Raw genomic sequence first — 12280 nt, 5'->3', positions numbered from 1 at the left:
GCGTCTGAGTCATTCTGAACTCCAATGCCCCCATTCTTGACTCCAATTACTTCAACCTCGTTCCTTCCACCATAGTTTCGTCTTATGCACCAACTAAGCCTTAGCACCACGACTCACTTCACCTCCTGATAGATGGAGACCCACGATCTCGACCACTAATCGCAATTCATAACAATCCAATTGACATCTTCGATCTGCACCAGTCACAATTTCTTCGTCGGGGATCGCTGGCTCTAATACCAAAATGTCAAGCCTCTGATTTTGAGGTTAGGCCAATTCTGGAATTACAGAGAGAGAGAATTTGGAGAGATAATTTGAAAGAAGGGAGAGAAAGAGAGGGAAAAGAAGTTAAGAGGGAAAGAATCGGTATTCTCATTCATGATTCCCATCGTCTTGCACATGGCCTTTTATAGGCTTCTCCTTTCAGTTGTAATGCCATAATCGAATGGGTACAAATAGCTAAAGCTATAATCGCTTAGTACAGTAGGCTTATTCACTAATAGCCTAATTACAGGTATGCCCCTACGGTCATGACAATTTCATTTGGGGGGAGAGGGCTATTTGTCACATTCCAAGGGCAGTTGTTGTAATTTGTTTTTTACTTTTTGTTATGGATATTTGTCCATTAGCTATAGAGGCGATTATGCTACCGTTTGTACTGCACATGGGTGCATGTGGGAGGTTGTGAGGCTATATAATAAGCCACAACTAGAGGATGGGGATTCATGAATGAAATGACCTGAATCTTTTCCCTCTGAATTCTTCTCTCGAACCTTTTCTTCTCCCTCTTTCTCTTACTGTTCTCTCTCTCCCTCTCTTTCTCTCTTAATTTCTCTCCTCCCAATTTTCATTAATTTCTAAAAAGTCACCTCAATACCCTCTATCAGATCCGGAGATCTGACAAGTATTTCAGGCATAATTCTTTGCCTAATTTTCTGTTGTAATTATGTTCCACATTATTATAAATATAGATTAAAACTGAGTCTCTTGCTCTCGGGCATTTAGCCAATTCTCTCTTCTCACATGGTATTCGAGCGAGTGTGAGAAAATTCTTCCCCGCTGTGTTATCCCTCTAGTGGTGCCTTTCTTCTCTTTCCCATTGTGCTATCCCTCTAGCAGTTCCTTTCTCAAGATCCCACCATGATCATTGTTTATCCCCTGGCTGATACTCTCTCCAAGCTGCTCTAGCTCCTTTGCCTCACTCACAGTGACCTCATTTAATAAGTATTACCAAAAGACCCGACCAGCCTACTCACCCTCAATTCTCAACACTTTGTTTCATGAATTTCATTTTCTAAGTGGTGAAGTATTTATGCCCCTTCAAGGGCAAGTATCACCCTTAAAAACAATAGAGACAAAGCCCCAAAACTATACGTATACATATCAATGGTTGTGGGCTCCCATTGACGAGGGTATACAAGTAAATAGGCCTATAATCAGGAAACCATTTGCATCTTGATACAAGCAGACATAAGAAGATGAGGAAACAAAAGAAGCCATCATCTGCAATACTGCACCTACTATCACAGATTAGCCATTGTATAATTAATCATGAACTGTAAAGGAAAGGGTACACACACAATGAACACCATTGTTTTCAGATAAACAACAAATTCAACTAAAACTGACGTGTTATGCCATTAGACAATGAATGAACCATAACAAACTCCAACTCTAGATAATTCTTGTACTTGGGAGAACTGGAATCAACATATAATTATTTTGCAGTATTTCCAAGTCTTCTTAAGCAATTAACTTTAATGCAATGAGGGTGGATAATATACTGATAGCTAGCAACAGTATTTGAATCCGCACATGCTCAACTGGGTAGAGAACATATATATATCACATTCAAGTGCCAATTACCAATGCAACTGCAGGCCAGGAAGGACAATGAACTGCAAGAAGTTTCAATAGGTGAAAGAAAAGAAGCAAAATCAAAATACCTGCAGCCTTCTGAGCAAGATAATACGAATCATACATAGAATAAACCCAATAGGGCCAGAATGTTCTTGGGACTTCACGAAACCTGCTTACAGAACTCTTTTTTTGTCCAACACCTTTACCAGGTACAGTTACTGAAGTTAACTCTTTCTTCCTCATTTCCAAGCCACCACTTTCATTCCTTTTGTCACCTTCTGAATGCAGTGGACCTATGCAATCCTCTGCCACGTCGATTTTACCAGCACCATCATGAGAAGTAAGATCAGAATGATGCAAACTCCTTTTGGTCAGTAAAAATGCATTCTCAAAACTTTCCTCTGAAATTGCATCTGATTCATCTTCATCTCTACATCCAAGGTATTCAGACTGGGAAGTGTTTGGAGGTGGTGCAGCAAAATTCCTCAATGGTGCCAGTCGTCCTACAGTATCTCGTGGAGTCCTCGATGGCAAATCTTCTTGGATGATTTGAACCTCACCACATGGCTAAGAAGAATGTAGGCGGTATTACAATTTTACTGCATAAGCGTTAATGAAGATTCAGCACTAAAAATAAACTTACTGTTCCTTCCATGTCAATCCACTGTCTTTTTATACGAAAACGCTGTTTGCCACGGGCAACAACATTCAGTGAACCATCTTCCAAACGTCTATATTGCCGTATCTGAAATCGAAGGTGGAACGAGAAAGTTAAGCCAGACCTGTAGGCAAACTTCTGGTTTTAGTGAACCCATTTCCTATGCCCAATATAAATATATAACAGAATTTGAAAAATCTACACCCATCAATCTCTTCTTACATAAACATTTTGCTTGCCATTTGAGGGAAGGGATTACACTTCAGCTTTGAACAGACCAACTTTAAGATATGTTCTGAAAAAGCTCCCAAAATTTGACCCAATAGATCTAATTGACAAACTTACTCAGCAAATGATATAAGAACTCAATCATGGAACAGGTTATGGGCTACAGGATCAGATGTTGTATTTATAAAAACAACATTGAGTGAAGGAGCCTACCTAACACAGAGTGAAGCCTGCCATAGTAACCAACAACTTGATTCACAAGGTCTATCACTTCCATCCAAAAGCCATTTGAAGAACAAGGGCTCTCCTAGGGTGGACTTTTCTTCTATGGTCTCTTCTATTGGGCCTATTCTTACATGAAGAAATTAGAAAAAAAGGAGCTAGATTGTGATGGAAAAGTGTTTCGCATGCAAAAGGAGATGGGAGACGACTGATCATTCTCCTTCACTGTGGTTCATGACCTTCTGAGGATTTATTTTTCCATCTTTGCTGTTCAGTTGACAATGCTATCCTCGGTTCTACATTTTCTTCATTCTTGGAACAGGGGTGCCTGACCCACTGGCTTTGTAGGAGTTGCTGAGTTGTTCCTCATGGTGAGAATGGTTTCCTCCAGAAAAGACTACATAATGGACGAGAAGTGAAAAGCTTATTTTCTATTGAGTCTTTGTTTTGTTTTTTTGGATGAGTTGAAAATGCAAGTAGATGTTGGCTTTTGCATTGACAGGCCTGGGTTTTTTTTTACAGGGTGTTTTCCCTTAATATGATGATTCTTTTATATTCATGTACAGTTGTACTGCTATTCCCCCCCCCCCCCCCCCCAAAAAAAAAAAAAAAAAAAGGAAAATTGCTTGCTTAAAAGCAACCATTGGAAATAATGTTCCTATTTTACTTGAATAATGACATTAGCAAACAGTATGCTCTATGTTTCTTATCTAAATATTGAACATTGAAATACAAATCAACATAATATCTAACTATTGCAGCAAGTTTCTGCAATATAGAGTATATAATTCCTCTCTGGAATAACATAATTTAGTATAAATTCTGGTTTGAGAAATGCATATAATAATGTCAAATTTGACCGTTAAGTTGACATTGAAATACACATAATGAATCCAGTTTTCATTTTGATTGATTCTAATATTTAATAAGTATCAACAGTGGTGAGATTGATGTTGTTACAACTGAGAGGCGGAAGTTGATTCCAAAATAAATACAGCTATAGCATAAAAGTGAACAGGCAGGAAAAGAAGTACTGAATAGAAGGTAGCTCAGACTTGCTGACTCATACCTCTGCAGTTGTCCCCACGGTTGCAAAAGGTATCCCCCAGTTGTTGACACCCCCATAAGACCGAGCCTGAACCACAATTTGGATATGCGAGTTTTAAGATAAAAGGTAGTGAGAAATTTTAGGCACACAGAAAGCAACTAATAGCTATCGAGGGGTTCACATACAATGCCAATGGTATAAGGAACATCAGCTTGACTCATCGCTTTTTCAACAGCAGCTATAAAATTAGATTGTAGAACTCGTAGGGGAAGGGTGGCCTCTGGAAACAGAACAACTCCTGAAGAATTACAAAGGAAAATGATAAGAGTAGGACATACAAAATGTGTTCCCTATTGATATAATATAAACATGTCAATAGGCTACAATGAAACCAATTAATAACTCTGCCTCTGTTGATTACATGACCATTTACACAGCAATCACAAGCCTTAATCCCATTAGGTAGAGTCGGCTAAATGAATCCTAGCATTCCACTATCTCTATGACGCCTGTAAACTTAAACCGAGAATCAAACTTTCATAAATTTAAATAAAATTTCAAAACATGCTTTATAACATTCATATAAAATCTAGAATTTATTATTAAAAAAAACTTTATTTCAACAGAAAGAAGGAAAGAAAAAAAAAAAACTTGGATTGGTTTATCTAAAAGACATCCTAAAAAAAAACTGAAATTAAATTCTTGAAATCCTTTTAAAAATGCCACCATGCACCACATCCATGCCCCAACCTCCTTATTCATAGCCACCTAAGGGGAGGAAAAACAGAAGGGGAGGTGAGATCGTGGCCCAAGAGCTTGTTCTCATACCAGAATGTCAGAATCGAATTCTAACAGGGTGTAATTATCCTCGATCAGAGAAGAATTAAGGGAATTGAGGGGGAAATAGAGAGAGAATTGGGGGAGAAAATGAGAAGATGAGAGAGAGATGGCAGGAGAGAGAATTGAGTATTGATAATTCTCAAAAAGATAACCAGGGAGAGTGGCATCAGTGGCTTATATACTGATCTAGCTCACCCCTAGGCACTAAGGGCCACTTGCCCACTTACAAATATTTGAATTCAAACAACAGGCCCAACTGCTTAACCAACATTCCCGCTTATTCTAACAATCAGCTAATTATAATTGAGCCCCCCCTATACAATCGTTCCCGTGACAACACCCTAGGGTCTTGTCAAAGTAGTTAAGCATTTTCCCTGAAAATCCTTACAACATAAGTGATTATTTGTCTAATAAAAAAGTAATCTATTCGGGAAGTTGATAGGCAATTTTTATATGTGACCAAACAAATTCATCTTACTTATTGAACATGTATGGTGAGATCATATGATGTGGCAACATTAAAATAACTTTTCGCTCATTATTTTTTTCATCAAAGTCACAATGTTCATGCACGTCTACAATAATCCTCAGTCATTAAGTTCCTCTAGAACAATTTTAACTACAATAATCCTATTGCCCAACCTTTTCACACACACTAGTCCTGCAAAATTATATATTTGGATTTGGTGAACATTTTAGACCTCTCATTACCTACCATCTCTTGAAGGAAAATAATATCAATTTTTCTCTTAATCGTCACATCCACTACTTTCATAGATTTTCCTATCAAAATTCCATAATTCAATTCTTAGCCTCTGTCCTACACCAACTTCCCTATTTGCACCAGTCCATGCAAATGTGCAAGGTTTTGCACGTTTAACGCTACATATGGAGCATTGATGAACTGGTCCTAGCTCATTTTTCACTACATTCGGGTGACAGTGAGAGGACTATGCCCTAACAATTTACTCTTTTTTCTGCATGGTAGAAAATATGATGATTTAAAGCAAAATATTGACTACCTAATGCAACATTCCTCCTTCATTCAAGCTTGGAACCAAGCATGAATAGAAGTATCTCCATTTATTTTGTCAAAATCTATACCATTTTATACTACTTGGTTAAGAAAGATCCTAAAGCCATACATAGCGAAGCAAAACTGATTTCATAAACCTATTAACTAAAACAAAGAATTAAGACAAAATTAGAATACTAGAATGTGTGGACCATGAAAAAATCCCATTATTTGCAGAGGGAATTGCGTGTAAAGGGTATCAATGCTTACTCAAATACTTGGGAGAACATGAGTCAATGATCAATCTGTTTCCAAACAAAAAGAGGCAATGAAATTTTACCACTAAACTAAAGTTTGCAATTGAGGCATGTATAATGATGAAAACAATCCACATGTAAGATATTACAGCAGAAATTGAATAGAAAAAGCACTAATATATACAGAATAGGTGTTTATAATTGAAAAACTCTCCCCATCTCTCTCCATGGGCAAGTGACTCTTTAGCAGTGTTTAAATATGAAGTGAGTGTACTTAAGAAACTTCAAATTAATATATCTGTAAGCTACCATGGTGGGCCCCCCAAGTTTTTTAGTTTTACTTCAGGATTTTCACCTCAAGTGCCAAGTAAAAAATAACTTAACCATTCAATTTATGCAGAATATAGAATGCACCCAAACATATACCTTCAAGATAGAACAATGGCAGGTTTAATACAGCACCACCTTCAAAAAAGGCAAACCGAGGATGGGTCTCCTCAACGTCTGGTACATTAAAACTGAATAAATCTCAGATTGGTAGTGAGATGGAAAGAAAACAAAAACTAGAACAGTATACTTACCACCGAGATATGTATGACGGGAAGCCAATCCAGTGTCAAAAGTAAAATCACCAGATGCTGAAGCTCCAACATAGCCAAGGGTACTTTGACCCATAACATGACATGCAAAAATCATATGATCATGGTCAACCAACATCCACAAAAAGAACCACAGGAACACTAATTGCTCTTGGTCACAAAATTTTGAGAGCTACATCAAAAAAGTTATCTAAATGGAACTTAAAATGCTTGCAATTACCTATGCAATGTTTATTTGATTTCTAAGATATTGACAACAGAAATAAAAATCTCAAGTGCTCATTCCTGATTAGTTGTTGGCATGACTATATTTGTTGCTTGACATGTTTTATATTACTTGAAATGCCAAAACAGTGTGTTAAATAGTCTTCATATTTATGACTTAGTTTCCTCTTTTCTCTTTTCTCCTTTGACCAACCCATCAGGCTCATAATAAATCAATCAAGTGGGAGGCAAGTTGATAGAATGAAGCAAGTCTTCAGCAAAATAGGTAGAAAAAGGAAAAGAAAAACTTGGTTGGATGCTCTTGGGTATAATCTGAGTTATAAATGCCTCAAAAAAAGATATGGCCAGAGAAAGAAGTTGATGAGCAAGAATATCACGTAGCCAATGCCACATAGTAGAATTAAGACTTTATATGTTGTTGTCGTTGTTGTAACAACAATTTGAATAATACAGGTTAAATTTGGGTAACTGAGATCCTGAACTTGACTATCATACAAATTTGGAACTCTTTTAGGTGAGCCATCTATTCTACAAGCTTATATAGTTAGTAGGCTTTTACATTTGTTTGGGCCCAATCAATAAACAGTTCAAATTCATAGGATTTTCCTAAATTGTATGGACTATGATTTCCAGCTAGGCCTTTAAAAAAGAGACTCGATGGAATTTTAGACATTGAGAGTTTGTAGAGATGTGGCTATGAAAGCGATAAACATACGACACCCAGGATCTAGTTACGGAAAAACTCTGCACATGCTACCTTGGCCCAACGGTTTGGACCCAACCCCACTAGACGTACCCGCCACTCAGGCGATTCCCTTACCTAAAATGATGGAAAGCAAGGGTGAGTCACAAGACTCAGCAAGCATAACAAGAAACAAGGCTGGTATAGCTAAAGATATAACCCCCAATCCACCAGCACGCCACATGCAAAACAAGCAACAACCCGCACCTCCCGTGCCCAAGACACACACATGCACAACATGAAACACCAGTCAAATGGAAACCACATAAATAAACATGCACATAATGGTCCTTGGGGCCCACATAAAAGACACCAGCACCCAAGTACCTAACAAACTTGTCGCTGCTATGAACTGGCAAGCGATAAATATTCTAAGCTCCCACACTAAATTCAGGCTTCCGATACTCTGTGCTCCAGCACAAGATACCAAGCCTTCTCGAGATGGTCCCTCCGCCCGTAAATCAAGCATGCAGATCCCCATCTCCAATCAAGTCTTCCCTCGGGACCTTCCCGAGCTAGTCTAAAAGTCTTCCCTCGAGCTTCCCCCGAGCTAGTCTAAAAGCCGAGCTGAAGCTCCCCTAAATCAGTACTCCCGCCACCTGACCTGAGCCAAAGCTCCCTCGGGCCGGTACTCTTGACACCAGGACCGGCACGGTACTCCCGCTCGGAATAACAATAATAATAGTATTAATAATAACCGCGAGCACCGAAACCATGCAATGCACAAGTAAGAATGCAATGGCGTAGTAAGCATAAACGTGATACAAGGCCCCCATAAATCAGGCATCAAGCCATGCTTCGCCCACATAGTAATACATATTCAATGCAGTGCTCATGCAAGACACACCCTACCACCCTAAGATGTCCGTGCTCAAGCATTCACAAGACATGACCCCCCATTAATGCAGTTCCCAATCCCGACACACATTGTCAACAACAACTGTAAATAAATAATAACTTCACACACAAAGGCCCAAGACCCACAACCGGCACACACACATCTGGAACCTAACCCAACCAGGTGTAGCATCATTTCCAAGGAAATGGGGCGATACAAAGCCCCGTAGCAGTTAGAAAGAAATATTACAAAAGGACTTTTACTCAACTTAAACCACTGTCACAACTCGCCAACAATTCACAAGTATATCATCCGGCACCAAATCGAGGTAAGGGAGGGGATGAAATATGTAAAACGGCAAGGGCTCGCACAGGGATCGAAGAACAAGTAGAGAGGGTACGGAACTTGCCTCTATTCGGCCGATTTTCACCTTTCCCGCGCTCCCACTGCGAAGTAAAACGTTTAACAGAAAATAATAAGTTTACGACCTATATTAATCAAAGCTAACTGTATAAAATCCGTAATTTAAACATATAATACTTCTAATAATTTTACCCACTTACCTGGGTATTTTGAATACCGAATAATCCCAAAAACTCCTTGATTCCCTTCTAATTTCTCCCATTTTCTTGCTGGTCGAGCTCCCTCTTCTTCTCCCATAATTCCTCTCTCCTTTCTCTCGGTTTGGCTTGAAAAATGGCCAAGTTTGGCCCTTAAAAACGTAGCAAAACGCTGCTTGGAGCACAATGCGCAATGGGCGGCCCAGGGGCCGCCACGTGGCGCAGCCTACGGCTGCCATGCGTCCCCACTACCTTAAGCAAAACAACGCCGTTTTGGCGCCTGGAGGCTGAATAAAATCAGCCAAAATCCTCGCGCGCGCTTGCCTCCACCCGGCCTCGAACCGCATCCCCAGCCACCACCTCGCGCGCACGTGCCCCCCGCTCTAGCCACTTCCTCATTAAACATACGCCTCCCATTAATTTTAAAGAGATCTCGCGGCCCTCCCTCAAATTCACACTTCAGCCCCCGATTTTCTAGAAACTCCACTTACACCCCGAACTACAATTTCCGCTTATTTTACTTATGCCGCCCCCAAATCTCCAGAAATTCACCAAATCAATTTATTTTAATCTTTCTTTATTTCTATAAATACTCCCAAATAAAATAATTAATTAATTACCTTAATTTCCTATTCCCTCAAAATAATATAAATTAATATTTTCTCTGAGATCTCCCAATATTTAATAATAACCTCAAATACCGGGATCAATGATTATTATTTATCTTCAAAATTTTGGGATATTACAGTTTCATAACAATTAAATCCCTATCATACATAATGGCACCCTCCTGCCCATGGAGGCATGCAGGATTTGAATTGAAACATTTAAATGCTCTGTGTCACTTCTCTCTGTGTTGTGCATGTAAATAGCAAGTATGCTTCAGGAAGCTTGTGTGACCCAGCATGTCTAACAATTCTCAAAGTTTTCTTATAGCCAGACTTTAAGCTATTAAAAAAAATATGGTATCAACCACACAGCAATTCGCAGATATGTACGTGTGCCTTAAGATTAAAGAAGCTAAAACAAAAGAAAAGTTAAATTTCAGCATGAAGTTCTGATATTTCAATTTGTCTTGTCTAAAACCTCTTTGCAACAAAAGCAAGGTGAAGGTTGCATACAAATACAACCCTTGCAAAGGGAGGAACTTGTGCACAGGGAACACCCTTCCCCTACTATAAAAAACATGATTATTCTTCTTTCAGTTCCAAGTTAAACCACAGTTATGCATTTGCCTGTACATAAAACAGTTATGAGTAGTTTCTATAAAGCCAGAATGTGCATGTTATGTGTGCTTGTATGTGCACATGAATTGAAATTGTATGTATATATCAAGTTTAGGTGTACGAATGAACAAAGAGAACTAGGAACACGTTAACTTATCAAGAAAAAAAAATTCCCTAAAATCCTTCCTCCCCTTCAAATTTTTAAAACCATTTTCCGAAAGGATTTTAGGGAATTCAGAAACAAATTTGTGGTAAATTCCTCCATCGAGGACGACTCGAAGAAACCCTAAGTTCCAACAGGCATGCAAGTAACAAACGCACGAAATCAACAGATAAATAGCCAGGCGGAAGATAAGAGGAGCAACGAGTAAGAAGTGATCGAGGAGCGGATTTTACTTCGTTCCATCGCCAAGGCCTTCCGAGTCGATCTCTCGTCTGATATGCACGCCCGGATTGTTCACTCTCTCTGGAACACTCTCTTCCTCCATTGTCGGTGTTCTTTCGGTCTCCAGTTTACGTCAGAGCGAACCTATTCATATATACAGCGAAGGCGACAAAAGCACACGGGACTGCGAAAAAAAAAATGGAAATGAGTTCAATAGCTTCGTGTTTAAGTTATCAGCCTTGGTATGTTGCCAACCGGTGGGCAACATACCAGGTGCCCGCCAACAAAGAGGGTGTGGGATCCATGTACGTGGGACTTGTGCCCTTTTATTGGCAGTCATCTACTATGTTGCCCGTCAATGATCAACATAACAGGTCTCGTGAGTTATTTAGACTTAATGTTATCCCTTAAATATTAATATTATAGTGTATCGAATGATTTTTTTAAGGCAACAATCTGAGATAATTTGATAAATTGTGTGACTTATGATTTGATAAAAAAAAATTTAATTTTTAACCAAAACACCCGATTAGTCTAATAATATAAAATTAAAAAAATAATTAATTGATCATACTTTCATTCCTTATGTTTGATGTTTGAACTTTAGTAATTAATAGTTAGTTAATTATACTTAGTGTTTGGACTTTAATAGTAATGACATATTTTTTAAATATATTTAAATTTATATTTTGATTTTTTATTAAGTTGTAATTTGTTTAAACTATTTATTGGTATAATTTCTTATTTTTCTTGATAAACAAATTAACTTTGAAATGAAAACTTAAAATATGTTAAAATGATCAATCAAACAAATATTATACCTAATTTATTAATCTATTAAGCTCAGTAGAAACCCCGATTGGACAAATCGTGAAAATCGCACCATATTTGACGGTACGATTTATGGAGATCAAATCAAACTTTATAATTTAGAGCAATAAAAATATTACATATATAGTTTGATGTATTTAAGAGAGTTTAGACCGTCCAAATCGTGAACACCCATAATTTTCAAGTTAATTTAATTCATTTAGTTTTATTTTTTTATGTAATAACTCAAATTTTTTGTTATTTTATATTACAAATTTGTACCTATATTTTTAAATTAATTTAATAAATATATTTTAATATGTAAAAAAATAAAAAGTTAAGTTAGATCAATTATTTTTTTTTATATTTCAAAATATAGAAATTAAATTGAATTGAAAATACAAATACATAAATGTAAGTAGAACAGTGAAAGATTAGAGTTACCACAAGAAAAAAATGTTAAAGTATAAGAATTAAATTGACTAAAAAATTATAAATATAGATGTGTAATTAAAATAAGAAAATTAAATTATCATATAAAAAAAATTCTAACCATAAAAATTATACAAATACTTTATAATAATGTTATTTATACATTCTTTTAACACTCATAAAATTGTAAATATTTTTTTAAGATAATTATTAATTAATTTTAAAAATCATAAACACTTTAAAGTTATAAAATGTCAAAATTAATATAAAAATAACATTATTGAATAATTTACCCAAAAGAATACATTTCATTCAATTTTCACCCTTTTCCATCC

General features: G+C 37.2%; 1 protein-coding gene across 5 annotated transcripts in view; it reads right to left on the bottom strand.

Moving 5' to 3' along the window:
* LOC127812955 (uncharacterized) overlaps window positions 1-10979 on the bottom strand; it is a 34094-nt gene extending 23115 nt beyond the window's left edge. For 4 of the 5 annotated variants that reach the window (XR_008026024.1, XM_052353575.1, XM_052353576.1 and 1 more), the window contains exons 1-7: window positions 10715-10979; window positions 6710-6792; window positions 6555-6632; window positions 4202-4314; window positions 4038-4103; window positions 2504-2605; window positions 1947-2427 (exon numbers count right to left, since the gene is read on the bottom strand). Coding sequence is in view for 4 of the 5 variants with exons in the window: in XM_052353575.1 (XP_052209535.1) it covers window positions 1947-2427; window positions 2504-2605; window positions 4038-4103; window positions 4202-4314; window positions 6555-6632; window positions 6710-6792; window positions 10715-10806 (1015 nt within the window). In the remaining variant the exon portion in view is untranslated. The remainder of the gene's footprint in view (window positions 1-1946; window positions 2428-2503; window positions 2606-4037; window positions 4104-4201; window positions 4315-6554; window positions 6633-6709; window positions 6793-10714) is intronic. The other variant, XM_052353577.1, reaches the window with a different exon arrangement.
* Window positions 10980-12280: the final 1301 nt, after the last annotated feature.

The sequence above is a fragment of the Diospyros lotus genome, chromosome 11 (genome assembly GCF_014633365.1).
Source record: "Diospyros lotus cultivar Yz01 chromosome 11, ASM1463336v1, whole genome shotgun sequence".
Taxonomy (NCBI): Eukaryota; Viridiplantae; Streptophyta; class Magnoliopsida; order Ericales; family Ebenaceae; genus Diospyros; species Diospyros lotus.
Note: the sequence above shows the minus strand (reverse complement) of the source record. Positions and strands in the feature narration are given on the sequence as shown.